We start from the raw sequence: 14,854 nt of genomic DNA, 5'->3' as shown, positions 1-14,854 counted from the left end.
GAGCGAATTATCTTCATAATTAAACGTGAAAATTGTCGACAAAATTTGACGCCCGATTGAAAAAGAGCCTATTGAGTGAGAGTCTACTGTAACTATTTTCTATTAACTTCGCTTAACAAAATGGATTTTTACCTTTGGGAAATAAGAGAAAAATTGAAGCATTCAAAAACTGACGCATTCAAAGGCATGTCACTTTCCCCCATATTCTTCACAATAATTTGCAAAAACACTTTCAATTTGTTCTATTAAGGCTTTTATACACTAACAATCAAGAAAATTACATCTGCAGAACGTCAAACTCCCATATAAAATGCATATGGCAACAACTGCCACTTGGTCCTTCCGAGTGGAGTTTTTTGTTTTTCCAATTTATTTACATTAATATTTAATTTTTATTAAAAAAAAATTACAAAGAAAAAATAGCCAGATAAATTCTGCACGCATTCAATCAGGCCTCCAGGCGAAATGATATATTCTTCATTATAAAAAATTAAATTGAAAACTAAATTGGCAGCGGCTGCCACTAGGGTCCTTCCAAGTGTTTAACGATATTTGAATTTTTTAACGATAATTTTGATGAGAAATTTAAGACAATTGCGATAAAAAAGAACATTAATTTAGCCCTCAGGACAATCTTTAATCGCGTTACATGCTCACAAATATTTTTTCTACTGTAATTAAATGAAAAGCGCAAAAATCATTTCATTTTTGAGACTTCCACTTCCGCAATACTTCCACCTCAGTGTACACCACTTCCAAGCTAATATCTCCCCCTTGGTTTCGATTATTGATATATCAAATCAACTGCCGATATATCGAAACAACTGCCGATATATCGGACAGAACAGCTGATTGCGTTTGTTTACACTTGGAAATCAAAACAAACGCGTTGGCCGAACCTAGTAAAATTATTTACTCAATTGAGTTTATCTCTGTCTTTGCTGGACCAAAAGGTATTAAATCCATGTTTAGTCAGTGTTTGCAGCCTCAATGTGAGAAATATGTGTGAAGTTTAGCACTTGTTTGATTAACGTGTAAACAGAGAGATTCAAGGAGAAATTCTGATCATCTTGGTGGACTAAGCAGTAAACAGTGGTCTGTGCAAGACTGATTCCAAGCACCTAGGAAAATTTTCCAATAGAGAAGCGAAGGATGTGGGAAATAACGCCGATGGAGTTGCTGTACTGCAGCATGATTGCAAGTGTAACGTTCCTGGGATGCCTTGTTGGGGCCCTGGAAACTCATTTGCCATCCTTCCTCACTCAGACATTCCGCTACGGGAAGCACTCACTAAAGGCTCATCGGAATGCTCTTGTGGATCGCCTAGAAGTGCCGAAATCCTTCTTCAGGCATTTCTACATCTTTGCACTCCTTCTATCTGGGTTAACGCTGTATCTCGTCCTGCGCTCCTGCGTCGCTGGGAAACCACCATCGGATACTTTGATCTACCTCCTGGACTTCCTCTGTGGCAAACGACGCAGCGTCAAAGGGACTCCAATGGCTACTCTTCTAGCTACAGGATGCATCTTCCTGCAGTGCATCCGACGCTTCTGGGAAACTCACTTCGTGCAGGTTTTCTCACGATCCAGCCGGATCAATTTGGCTCACTACCTCGTCGGATACTTGCACTACTTCGGAGCAATTGTGGCAATCCTGGGACACTCACAGGGCTTTGTTAATCCTTCGGCAAATGCTTCATTGACATGGGATCAACTCAATTGGCGCATCGTGGTGTCCGGAAGTGTTTTCCTCTTCGCTTGGTGGCAACAGTGGTGCGCAAATAATGCCCTGGCTCAGCTGAGGAAGGACACCAAAGGGAATGTCATCACTGAGAAACACCTGATGCCTAAAGGAGGTTTTTTTGAAATGATCTCATCGCCTCATATGTTCTTCGAGTGTCTCATGTACGTGGCTCTCGTGCCAGCATTGTCCGGAAACACAGATTGGCTCCTCGTAATGGCCTGGGTGATCTCCAATCAGGCACAAGTGGCTCACTTCACTCATATCTGGTACAGAGAATCCTTTCCAAATTATCCCAAATCCAGGAAGGCACTCATTCCAGGCATTTTCTAATTGCCATTCACACTGGAAATTTATCATTCCTTTTCGCACAGGCTTTTCAGACCAGAAAAGTTCCTGATAAACTCAGACTGATAACATTATTTTACTTGAAATAAAGAATTGAATTCCTGACCAATACTGATGGTTGACTAAAGAATCACTGCGAAGTTTGAAGTTGGAAGGTCTTGGTTTTGCATTTTTCCGTCCTCAATACTGTAAACGAGGCGTGTAAAAACCCCTAATTACTGCATTTCCTGTGAGTTTTTCTTTATTTCCGGGTTTGTCTGGTTGAAGGATATCGTCTTATTGAGATAATTTTGGAAATAGACATTTGGAATGAATAATCCAGGAGAATCCGTGAGTCGAAATAAGGTACTCCTCTGCCTGTCAGACAAGGCAGAAGTACTTCGTCTTCTGGACGAAGGGGCGAGTATACAGGAAGTTGCGAGGAAATTTAAAATCCACAAGTCCACAGTGTGTTCGTACAAGAGGAAGAAAGAACGGATTCTGCAGACCCTATCGGACTACAGAGGAGCAATGCCAGAGAAGAAGAGTTTGAAGCCCTGCCAGGCTCCTCTGATGGAAAAAGCCCTGTACAAGTGGCTGTGTCATCAGCAAGAATCCAATATATCAGTAAATGCCCCAACAGTTAGAAACAAAGCCATTTCCCTGAACAATGAACTGCAGGAATTGGCCTCCTTCCAGGCGAGCAATGGATGGTATTTGAATTTCAAGAGGCGCTTTGGAGTAGGACCTGGCAATAGGGTCTTGAAGAAAGTTCAGGAGGATCCTGGAGATTGGAACAGTGAAGATGTGCTCGATAGGACAGTCTTTGGCAGTGCTGAAATGACTAAAGTCAAGGAAGATGGAAATGAAGAAAGGCACCTTGTTGATGAAGAAGATGCCGAAGAACCCGGGGATAGTGTTCAAATCAAGCAGGAAATTGATGATCATGAATCCATGCAAGAAATCTGCAGTGCAGATGAAGCAATTGAAGCAGCTAATAAGCTCATTCAATGGGCTGAGGTTAATGTGTCAGATATCAGCATTTTGATTGCTCTGCAGAAATGCAGAGATATAGCTGTAAGAAGATGCGATGTAGATGTAAAAGAGGAATATACGTAGAATTCTTAAGAAACAAATCTGTTTCTCCGGCTCTTGGACCAATTGCTATAGCTGTGCACTTTACAACTGCATGTTTTCTCGTATAACAGTTTGCCCGACTGCAGCGCCAATGGATCAAAATTGCATTGCCATTTGTAAACATTTGATTGCGCGTATTTTCTTCCCCAATTTTCCAGCTTTTTCTCTGTTTTCCAGCTTGAAAATGGGTGAAAATTTTATACAAAACATAGTGAGAAAGTTTGGTTACCAAGAAAATGTACAAATGATTCAGTAAGTTTTCTTTGAAATACATTTTTCATTAACATTGAAGTTTTTGAGGTTATGCAACACCGGCTTTGTTTACTTTTTCCAGGAAGATCAAAGAAAACTCCCGATTGCTGCATTTAAAGCAGAATTCTATGACTTCAGGGATTGGGGAGATTGCAAAAATTGTCATCTGCACAGATTTAGCAGCGTCGGAAATGGGATTATCCTTCGACACGGTAATTTTTTAATATTTCTCTGGGAAATTGTTACTGTTGGTTTTTTTTGGTGTGATTCCTTCTAATCACACTTATTGTAATCCTCGGATTTTCTCAAAGTGCTCAGATCGAGCTGAAATTTACAGGGTATACGTTTTAAACATCCCTGATGCCGAAAATAATAAGCCGGCAATTTTGGGTCTGGCCGGTCGTCCGGCCCTCCGTTCCGTAGTACGCAATATCTCTGGTTTGGAAAGAGATATCTTCATAATTTTTTTTAAAATATATATCTATTCGCGCGTACGACGATTTCTGTGCTATTAGTTTTTTGAAAAGGGCTGGAATGATAACTTTTCGACACTATTGAATCGATAATATCGATAAATCTATATTAGATTAAGTGAATGTCGACTTTTTACACATTATTGAGCCATTTATTGAGACATTCTTAAAAGAATCTGGCTGTTGATAAATATCTATATTAGTTACAGGAAGTTCTGCCATCGTTCAAATTTTTCAGAATCGACAGTCGATAGTATCGAAAATAAGTTATCATGTCACCCCTCGTGCTAAACCGGTAAAAAATTACGTTTTGTAGTTTTTGTCGAAACCTAAGCATGCAATTTTGAAATTGCATGCTTATTATGTTTATGTTGTAGCCCAGAAAATTTAGACTCATTAAAAAAAATTTGAGATATTCGCCGACTAGTTCTCGAGATATTTCAGTAAAGATTTCAATTTAAAAAAATGCTATATGTCAGGCGGGAACTCTACGGACTCCGATAGAGTCAACTTGGTCCAAAATTGACTCCGATAGTATTTTTTTCTTTTATTATTGAACTAACAATATTATATGATTTTATTATGATCTTCTTGAAATTAAAACTAGTCTTTTTGTGTATCAACGTAACGTTTTTAACACAAGAAAATCATTTATGTAAGGTACATGGTAATATTATGATAAAATTCGTACATTAACCGTGCAATCATTTTTCAACTAATTTTTTTTCTCGTGATTTTAAGCATGTTGACCGATTGAAAGTTCTTTTGTCTTTTCTTTTTTGTCTTAAGATTTTTGCTTAAGCCTATGATCACAATGTTTGAGCAATCATTAATTTGGAATTGAACAATATTATGGCACAAACAGAAAAAATATGAACTTGAATTACAAAATGAAAAAATATACAGGATGCTAGATTTCTTGAATATAACCATTGTCTTTGATATAACATAGTGACAATGATATAACATATTGAAGAATTTCTTTTCTAAATTTATTCAAACTTTTAAAGAACTTACTCGTTTAAAACAAATGTACATGATAAACAATCATAAAATTATCTTTCAAAAGAAAACGTGTAAATTACTTTTAAGTTACATTTTTATTTTAAAATACTAGTATCTTGAAAGATAATTTGGATCAAAAACAAATAAGCAACAGAAAATTAAAATTAATCAGCAAAAAACGGTTAAAACTTACTTCTTTTGCACACTTAAGATTAAAGTAGTGAATGATTAAACATATTGATTTGGAGTCTTCGAACAAACCCCTGTAAGTCAACTTGAAAATTATTAATACGACTATCATTTCGTCAAAAAAAAGCGTGTGACGTGTTTTCCTGTAATCACAAAAAACCAATTTCGGTGTTGAAGGGGAAGGGTAAGGAGAAAATGAGGGTCATATAATCATCAGGTTGACTTATTAGGGGGTCATCTGAAGACTTCAAGTCGATATCTCTAACCGTTTAGAGCCCATATTACAGACCAAAAGGAAAAAAAAAACTGTTTTATTGCTCTCTTTATGAAGTTTAGAGCCATAGTTATGTCATAATGTAAAGAACTATCTGTAAAGAACTATCAATCTCTTATTTTATACACTAAAAGTTTAAAAGAAATTCCATTGGGCTCGAGTGTATGAATGAATAAATACAATTCTAGTTAATAACGTTAATTGCAACAGAATTTTCAATAAATCTAGCGGAGCTCTTCTTGAAAAATGTGAGAAAATAAATCTTTAAGACACCATTTAACATATAGTGGCGGGACCACAATATTACCACAAACCACATGGAGAGTAATTTATACTTAAGATTTTTACTAATATTAAAACATTCCGTAAAATCATTCCATAATCTCTAACTTTTGCCCAAATATACGGGTTAATTAAATAATATTAGACTATCGTTTTGAATTTATCAATGATTTAGTACAAACATAAAATAATACTCCTTCCTATCAAAATTTCATAATTTAATGATTTTTTTCGGACTCCAATAGAGTCAACGAATCCAATAGAGCCAACAAGCCTGGAAATAATTAGTTGACTCTATCAAGGTCCCACTGTATATATATAGCACTCTCTTTCTTCCTTTTCCTCGCTCTCTACATAGTGAGTCTATATTCGAAGATTCGTTGTATATTTTTTCGCGGAGCGCGAATTTTCGCGGGGTCTGTATTTTTTCGCGGATTTTCGCGGGACGCAATTTTATTCGCGGATTTTCTCGGGGCGTGTATTTTTTTCGCGGGGCCCGAATTTTTTTCGCGGATTTTCGCGCGTCGCGAATTTTCTCGGGGCGTGTATTTTTTCGCAGATTTTTGAGGAACGTCAATTTTTTCGCGGATTTTCACGGGGCGAGTATTTTTTCGCGAATTCTTGCGTAACGTCAATTTTTTCGCGTATTTTCTCGGGGCGTGTATTTTTTCGCGGATTTTCTCGGGGCGAGTATTTTTTCGCGGATTTTCGCGTGACGCGAATTTTTTCACGGATTTTCACGGGGCGCGTATTTTTTCGCAGATTTTTGTGGAACGTCAATTTTTTCGCGGATTATCGCGGGTTCCGAATTTTTTTCGCGGATTTTCGCGCGTCGCGAATTTTCTCGGGGCGTGTATTTTTTCGCAGATTTTTGCGGAACGTCAATTTTTTCGCGGATTTTCACGGGGCGTGTATTTTTTCGCGGATTTTCTCGGGGCGAGTATTTTTTCGCGAATTTTTGCGGAACGTCAATTTTTTCGCGTATTTTCTCGGGGCGTGTATTTTTTCGCGGATTTTCGCGTGACGCGAATTTTTTCGCGGATTTTCACGGGGCGCGTATTTTTTTCGCGGATTTTCTCGGGGCGTGTACTTTTTCGCGAAATTTATCGCGGGGCTCGAATTTTTGTGGAGCATGTATTTTTCGTGGGCAATGAATATCTTCGCGGATTCTCACGAGTCGCTGACAGAGGCCTCTAAACGGGTGTAGAGTTGAGGCCTCTATCTCTCGTTTCCGATAAATTCGATTTTAAAGATTTTCAGATACTTTTATGCATGTCTCATTCAATTTTCCTTGTTAGTAACGATCGTAACGATAATAAGTTATATACAGTTGAAGGTTGAAGGATTATTAAACGAAATTTACAACAATCCAAATTTGCATTGAAGGAATCGCACCTCTATAAGCTGATCTAGGCTTATCACTGGTTTTTTTTTCCAGGAACTCGGACAGAAGCTGTGTGGACTGAGAAAGGGATTGTACGCCAATAATAGAAGGATTGTTCAGAAATTAATTGGGAATTCAAAATCTATAGGGATTCCTGCGTTATGCCTTCAATTGGGGCTTCCGAGTCAAATTCAGGAGACAGCTGCGGATGAGTTACAAAAGTACCTGACTTACATGACAAGAATTAATCAAGATATTGATAGAAAGCATCCACAATATGCAGCTATCACTTTATTTAAAATTGCTCAAATGAGAAAGATTAAAGTGTCCAAGACGTCTTTTGCAAGTTCCTGCAGCTTGAAAACTGACCAGTGGAAAATGCTAGAAGAATCCTGGGAAAAATACGCAAGGGATTCTAAGGAAAAGGTGCGTTCGAGAGAAGAGAAAACTGATCAAGACGTTGAGATGGTCGAGGAGACGCCAAAGGAAGGAAATAATGCAGAAGAAATTGAAGATTACGAAGTTTGGAAGAAGAGGATTTTGGCCAGAGCTTATGAAAATCTCAGGAAGCCCTAATAAAGGTAAAATTTTTAATTTTTTAATTTTCTGATTGTAATTCATTTCCCCGTCGCTTGTATTAAAAATGGCGCCACATGTCAATCACGCGCAATTTTATTTACAATTCAATCTCATGGAGGGTAAACAAAATGATAAATTAATTTTTTGGGGCTCTCGGGGCTGCATTGGCAGGAGGTTAGAAGGCTTTCTTATTGCGCTGTGGAAGAATAGACTCTTTAGCGTAGTTGAAGAAGGTTAAAAGGCCGGTTTTTTTCTTGCTTGAAAAGTAATTTGTCACTACGTCATTTTCACCTGAAAAAAAAAGAAACAAAACAATTTCCTTTCGGTTGGTTCAAAGTGGAAGTGTCCAGAAACTTACCGAGAAGGTGACTGCGTTCATTGACAGTGGGCAGGACGTTGTCATTGGCGCTGAGGGAGACAAATAGGGCAAAGGGAACCAACCACAGGCAAATGGTGAAGTAGGCAATTACTTCGGATAGAATGTAGTAGTGAGTGGCAAAGAAGGTGAAGGCCAGGTAATTGTTAATGAGGAGCAATATCACAGATCCAAGGAATGAGAACGAGAGGAACTGGACATAGGGGAAATTTTTCATGATGAGTGCATGAATGCCCTGTGCCAGAAGTCCGCAGGTTATCATCATCCAGGGGAGACTGTCGAATATGGCTAGGAGGACATAAACACCAGCCGTGGACAGAATCATAGTCAAAATCACCTTCTTTGCCACAACTGTGTATTCCTCTACCAATTCAGCTAGGTAGTAGAGTCCGGCAGCTGCAAAAAGGCCCCCATTGAGACTCTTTCCCGGAGTCAAAACAAAAACTTACAACTCACCAATTGAAATTGTGGCAAAGGTGATCTGCAGTAGCAATGAAATATAGCTCAAAATGAACAGAAACCCCATTTTATCACTAAGGCGTCACAGTGATAGTGTAAAAAGGCTCAATTTTTGGATATTTTTTATCATTTTACTGCAATAACAATAGTCTCTTACGGATAGCTCCACATCACACTTTGAGGTTATGTTGTATAACAATTTGTCGTTATTTAACAATTTTTGATAATTTGGCGCTAGTGTTCCCGGTGATTCATTTAACCTCAAAAATTTCGCGCCAAAAAGTGGCTTTTTTCTTACAAAGAAATTGTTGTGAAGTTCAGTGTTTCCTGACCAAAATGATGAATACCAATGGGAATTCCCATCACGACGAAGATCAGTATTTGCAGCTGATTCAGCGAATCATCGATACGGGGGTGAAGAGAGATGATCGAACAGGTGTAGGTACTCTTTCAATCTTTGGAGCACAAATGCGCTTCGACCTTCGCAATGATGTCTTCCCGCTCCTGACCACCAAGAGAGTGTTTTGGCGAGGTGTAGCTGAGGAATTGATCTGGTTCATCAGGGGTTCAACGGACGCAAAGGAATTGCAGCAGAAGAACATTGGGATCTGGAATGGGAACAGTACCAGGGAGTTCCTGGACTCAATGGGATTCACGGAACGAGAGGAAGGTGACTTGGGGCCAGTTTATGGCTTTCAGTGGCGTCACTTTGGAGCCCCCTATGGCACATGCAAGGATAAGTACGATGGACAGGGTGTGGATCAGCTGAAGGAGGTGATTCAGCGTATCCGGGAGAAGCCAAATGATCGGCGGATTATCATGAGCGCATGGAATCCTGTGGATTTACCCATAATGGCACTGCCACCCTGTCACTGCCTCGTGCAGTTTTACGTGGCCAATGGGGAACTCTCCTGCCAGATGTATCAACGATCGGCAGATATGGGCTTGGGTGTTCCATTCAACATTGCCAGCTACGCCCTTCTCACTCGAATCATCGCCCACATAACTGATCTCAAGCCTGGGGATTTTGTCCACACTCTGGGAGATGCTCATGTCTATCTAAATCACGTTGAGCCTCTGAAAGAGCAACTCCTACGTCGCCCAAAGCCCTTCCCAACGCTCAAGTTTTCTCGGAAGGTGACTGACATTGAGGACTTCAAGTTCGAGGATTTTGTGCTGAATGACTACAATCCCCATCCCAAGATCGCGATGGAGATGGCAGTTTAAGTACTATTTCCCAAGCTAATCCTCCTACCTAACATTTCCTAAGATTTCCTTGCTCTAAGCTCGAAGTATACTTGGTTATTTTTTTTAATAAAATGAAATAAAAAATTAAAACAAATTTATTTATTCCGTTTCTATTGAGATCTAAAATACACAAAGTATAATCCAACTTTTTTATGATAACTTGGTTAGTTCATTTCCTGAAGAGTCTATCTGTCTATCAGTATTCTTATCAGTTTGATGTGTTAAAATACTGAGAAAAAAGTGAAGAGTTAATATTGATATTAAATTCAAGAGTTAGTGGTCAGATGGGTCAGATAGACTACATATGGATTTGTAGATAATCGTTGCAGAATGGAACGCAGCTTATCAGGGAATGTAAATTGTTTATGCCAAATTTTATCCCTTATCAAATAGAAAATATAATTATCTGAGCCTCACATCATTTCTTATAAAATTTTCCTTATAAAATGCGTATTTCCGAACTAATTTTGGTCAAGAATTAATTAAAAGGTTTTGAAATTCCCAACGTTCTCAACAAATCAGAATTGGTTCAAAACGGTATTGAAATTTTGACAAAAATACAAAAAGTATTTTAAAAAGGTATTATTAGACTTCCTGAGTATGATTCAAATAAAAATAATTCTATAGGGGGAGGCTTTGATCGTTCGCACATACGCTACCTTCAGACACTTCATATTTCTCCCATATTCCTTTATGAATCTCACATATGGCTATATATTGTAATAGCTAACCTTAAATCCCATCTTTCCTGAAAAAATTGAGAGTCTAATCCTTTTTTCCTAGTTTCAGGAAACAAAAAATAAAAACAGGTCCAAAACTGTAATTTTGCTGTGCAATATTTCATACGATTGTGCAGAATTAATATCACTTTTCTGAAAAACTACTATCACAAAGGGTAGAAGGGTTATTAGGAATCAGATTTATGTAAAAATCTTTTAGGCTGAACAGGCACTTTTTGTGGGTGGAACAAAATTCACAAACTTGACTCAGATTCATCGATCGCACATAGAAGACTGCTTCTTTCAGATATTTTCCAGGAAACTTCATTTTAGATAGGATCCCTCATATTCACATCTATTGTAATCTACCGATTTGATCCACCACTAAAAAGGAAAACTTAAAAATCGTAAAGTTGATAAACAAGAAGTAATTTGACTCAAATAGGCTGCAGTTGAGTAATTATTAAGCAATTTTGCATTTCTTTGATATAAAAATATTTTTCAAGCTTGCACAAACTGAATGTGCAATGAAAGAATCACATCTGCAATAAGCTCATACAGTTTACAACTGGTTTTTTGACAATCTTTGACATAACCTCACTATTGTGTTGTTTTGCATGACAAAGAAAAGAAATTGTCCGTGAGAAGCTGTTTTGTGAAAATTTTAGCTTGTTCACCTGCTGAAGCTCAATATCTGTGCTAAATCCCGATTCCTGCAGCTGCAGGAACAGAGAAATCTTCAATGATGCGCATTCAAACGTTTTTGTGCATATCCGGCTCCGTGGAGGAATGGTGGAATCTTGTGTGGTCTTCTCGCTTGCAGAGTTTTAGTCAATTTTTAGCTTTAAAAACTTATTGATTCGTGTAAATTTGGTGATATTTGGACTTTTTAAGAAAGTATTCATCAGATTTAACCGTTTCCGGAGTGAAATTCTCGTAGAACCAATCAAAAAAATGGTTTTTAATGTCAATAAAACATCTCTCAGAAAAGTTCCAAAAAAGTGATATTAAAATGTTTTATTCTATATAAAAATGGTTTAATCAAGTAGATTAGAGTTCCCTTTAAACAATGATGTGCAACTTTTAGTGTCCGGTGCAAAATTTACGGTGAAAATGGGGTGTTCAATGATGGCGTGAATCGTGTGCGATAATAGAAACTTGATTCATCTATCGGATAAATCGCCATTAAATTTTCATTTTCCTCTGGAGGAAAATCTAAGGATTTCCTGGAATTTTGTTTGGTGGGATTATAAACCTTATAAGTAAGACATTTTTTTGGCATAGTTGGAGAATCCATACAGTTTGCATGGTAGTCAGAAAAAATCACTGAACTTGAACATCATTTTTGTATGCGAAAGTTCAAAGCCTCCCCCTATCACGTTTTGTCTTTAGATTTTAGAAGATATATGCTAAACCCACTAAATCAATTAATTTATTATCCGAAATTTCAACATTTATTATCAGTTTTTAAAATACGACCAAAGCAAAGCTAAAGATCGTCTTCAGACTAGAGGTTTAGCCTAGTTTCCGAAGGTCTCAAAATCCTAAATAGCATCCAATTTAATTTGTTTTCTGATTTATATAGAATAATTCCCTTAAGTCTATTTTTAAGTCAAAATTATCCAAAAATTGTCGACTGATAAGAATCTAGAGAAGTTAAGCCTTATGACTAAGCCTTAGGTCTGGTCTGAAGCCCGTATAATCCGAAATCCGATTTTGTCTGGAACCTGATGTGTTCCGATGATTCAGATCACTAACAGTAGGGTAAATTAAGCTAATTCCAAACCTGCTCTAACTGGAGATTTTTCGCTACTCCAAATAGAAACGTCATTGTTTTTATGATAAATACAGCACTAAATTGCTATATTTATATATTTTCTATACCTCAGTTTCATTATTTAGTTAATTTTGCTCCAAATAAAGCGAAAATCCATTTATATTCACAAATTTTAATTTGTAATTTCTCAGAAAAATTAAAAGTGTACCTTTTTACCATCGAATTTTTCATCGATGGACCATATTTTCCAATGAAAAACACAATAAATTGACTGTTGTTTATTCGTTTTGTTTAACATTTATGTCATTTTGTAGTAAACTAATTCTGTAGTCATTCTGTAGTAAACAGACTAATTGTAGTAAAATTAAGTGCTAATCTTTATTGCTAACGGTACGTGAAGTTTTCAAATGAAATAATTACCTACTTCGTGAACAAAAAGGGTTTTTCTGAAGTGTCTGAAAATGCTTCAACAGGAAACCCCGGAAATATGATTTTTTTGGATTTTTTTTTATTGTTTTAGATGGGAAAGGAGAAAAGACCAGGAATAAGAACAAATCTTGCACTCAAAAGCAACTCAAAAAGGTTTTGGAAGCCTTTCGTTGCGGGTCCACTTACACTGTTTGTCTCCAATTAGAAACTTTCCCTTGTCTCCATTTGGATTAATATGTTTCCAATAGCAGTATATAAGTCAGAAAATGTGCATATATACACAAGTGATTTGGAACTGACTGCCAATGGGGCATGACAGTACAAATTTCTCCGTTCGCTTCCTCCCCATTTAAAATAAATCTAATTTTGTTTTTGCTTAATTACCAATAAAAATTTTGCAATTTTTTTTAGAAATTAATATCACACACAATGGTTTAAGGTGGTGGAAAGACTGCAATGTTATGCAAAGGTTCTAGGTTCGATCCTGCCATAGAAAAGTTCTGATATTAACGCTTCGCGGACCAGTGTCGTGGGGTCACTGGTGATCTAGGGTGGAATCACCAGTTCTCGCCAGTGCCCCACTTCTCGCCATTTACATTGAAATCGCTATTTTTCGCAATTTATGAAATAAATGAGTCGCAATTTTTTTGTATTGTTTCTGCTTCTACGCATAGAATCGAAAAATAATAATTATTCGTTTTGTATTCATGATTTTGATCACTTTTTAGAGCAATATTTTAAGCAAGTGCATCGAATCCAACATCTCTTACCAAATGTACTAAGTGTCGTCAAATTTTCATCAGGCCAAAAATATCTATTTGGGTAAATAATTTGTCTATTGAATATTTAATTGCACTTGTGGAATACATAAAATTTGTATTTAGTCTATTAATATTTCATTTTATATTATTTTTGTATAAAAATGAGGCATGGCGAGAAGTGGTAATATTCTGGAATTGATTTTACCAGCTGTCGCCATATCTTTTCAATAGGCGACGCTAACTTCACTTCGTACATTCTCAGTTGTCAAATCTGCATTGTTTACTTTCTGCAAAGCCCCATAATTTGATTTCTCAAATAAAAGTGAAGAAAAATCATTTAAAGAGAGTAATAATAAAGTGATCACAAGGAAAGAGAAGTGGTGAATGTATTCTTTTCATAGCATTGCCTAAAATAACCGAGTGCGGTTCTTTTCAAGTGGGTGGCGAGAAGTGGTTACAAATTTTACAAAACTGGCGAAAAGTGGTAAAAAGTGGCGACGAAATGGTTATTTTTGCATTATTAATAAAAATCAGTATTTTAAGTAGTCCAGCGTTATGTTCTAGGATTATTGTTTTCACGTATCTAGAGCCAATACATCTAAGTAACTTTGTGTCAAATTTGACTTATCTTGTAACAAGGATTCAAAAGTTATGATTAAATGAATTTAATTTTTTCCTAAACATGGCGATAGCCGGTTATTCCACCCTATCGAGAAAATTATTTTTCTAACTTACTATTTTGTGTTATTTTTTCTCTAAAATAGTAAGAAAAATGATTTTCGGATCATTGGAAACTCACTAAACCTTAAAATTTGAAGGAGTTCGAATTACATGTTCTAAATGTGAGTTCAAGTTTAGTTTTTGGCCAAAATATTTTTTTTTTTGAAAACTCAAAAGCATTTTTTTCGAAAATGAAAGAAGTAAAAGATTTTAAATATTTTTATTTTTAGTTAGTACTATTGTGCTACTATATTCCTTCAAAAAAAGGTTTCTATTTTTGAGTTTAGATACTCAACATTTTTTTTTTTCAAAAATGAAAAAAAAATGTAAGTAGGTATAAACGGTATAAACTCAAAAGTGGAAGCTCTTTTTGAAGGAATGTATACTTAGTACCCAATGTTACTGATCACCAGTAAAAAAGAATCAGAATTTTTAAAATTTCACATTTCGAAGATATTTTTTTTAATTTAAAAAAAATCAAATGGCCGTTTTATAAAAAATTAACATAAAATTCAAAATGGAACATATTGTCTTAAAGAGAATAACATTACTTTTCAAATAAAAAAAAGTGCAAGAAAAAATATTAACCAGGTCCCGGGATAGAGTAATTTAAATTTTTTTTGGTCAAAATCACAATCGAGAATTGAACAGTGACACGCCATCTTTAGCACTGTGTATCTTGGACTAGGAATTTTTCCGACGCAAAAGAAAAAATTACGTGTA

The 14,854-nt window shown here is 36.5% G+C and overlaps 4 protein-coding genes across 4 annotated transcripts in view; 3 read left to right on the top strand and 1 right to left on the bottom strand.

The window, feature by feature from the left end:
• The first annotated feature begins 1,152 nt into the window (after positions 1 to 1,152).
• On the top strand, positions 1,153 to 2,073 carry LOC129800294 (polyprenol reductase-like). The gene has a single exon (XM_055844573.1). It carries the CDS (start codon positions 1,153 to 1,155, stop codon positions 2,071 to 2,073), a length of 921 nt encoding a protein of 306 aa, XP_055700548.1.
• Positions 2,074 to 3,294: 1,221 nt separating this feature from the next.
• The window catches only part of LOC129803250 (origin recognition complex subunit 6), a 76,067-nt gene continuing 64,507 nt past the window's right edge, over positions 3,295 to 14,854 (top strand). The window contains exons 1-3 of the mRNA XM_055849699.1: positions 3,295 to 3,456; positions 3,539 to 3,668; positions 7,118 to 7,644. Of these exons, the coding sequence (XP_055705674.1) occupies positions 3,296 to 3,456; positions 3,539 to 3,668; positions 7,118 to 7,639 (813 nt within the window). The 5' untranslated portion in view covers position 3,295 and the 3' untranslated portion in view covers positions 7,640 to 7,644. The remainder of the gene's footprint in view (positions 3,457 to 3,538; positions 3,669 to 7,117; positions 7,645 to 14,854) is intronic.
• Positions 7,718 to 8,680, bottom strand: LOC129803271 (protein TEX261). Its single transcript, XM_055849721.1, has 3 exons — positions 8,475 to 8,680; positions 8,001 to 8,414; positions 7,718 to 7,933 (listed from the first exon to the last, which is right to left on the bottom strand). Exons 1-3 carry the CDS (start codon positions 8,542 to 8,544, stop codon positions 7,818 to 7,820), a joined length of 600 nt encoding a protein of 199 aa, XP_055705696.1. The 5' UTR covers positions 8,545 to 8,680; the 3' UTR covers positions 7,718 to 7,817.
• On the top strand, positions 8,737 to 9,823 carry LOC129803246 (thymidylate synthase). Its single transcript, XM_055849696.1, has one exon. It carries the CDS (start codon positions 8,814 to 8,816, stop codon positions 9,702 to 9,704), a length of 891 nt encoding a protein of 296 aa, XP_055705671.1. The 5' UTR covers positions 8,737 to 8,813; the 3' UTR covers positions 9,705 to 9,823.

The sequence above is a fragment of the Phlebotomus papatasi genome, chromosome 2 (genome assembly GCF_024763615.1).
Source record: "Phlebotomus papatasi isolate M1 chromosome 2, Ppap_2.1, whole genome shotgun sequence".
Lineage (NCBI taxonomy): Eukaryota > Metazoa > Arthropoda > Insecta > Diptera > Psychodidae > Phlebotomus > Phlebotomus papatasi.
This window is presented reverse-complemented; position numbering and strand designations above follow the sequence as displayed.

What these genes read in the sequence shown, in the direction of transcription:
- LOC129800294 (XM_055844573.1), top strand. Translation starts at nt 1,153, where the DNA reads ATGTGGGAAATAACGCCGATGGAGTTGCTGTACTGCAGCATGATTGCA.
- LOC129803271 (XM_055849721.1), bottom strand. Translation starts at nt 8,544, where the DNA reads ATGGGGTTTCTGTTCATTTTGAGCTATATTTCATTGCTACTGCAGATC. An exon ending in CTTTGCCACAATTTCAATTG is followed by an intron (nt 8,415 to 8,474) that starts GTGAGTTGTAAG and finishes GCCTTTTTGCAG; the next exon opens with CTGCCGGACTCTACTACCTA. An exon ending in TGAACGCAGTCACCTTCTCG is followed by an intron (nt 7,934 to 8,000) that starts GTAAGTTTCTGG and finishes TTTTTTTTTCAG; the next exon opens with GTGAAAATGACGTAGTGACA.
- LOC129803246 (XM_055849696.1), top strand. Translation starts at nt 8,814, where the DNA reads ATGATGAATACCAATGGGAATTCCCATCACGACGAAGATCAGTATTTG.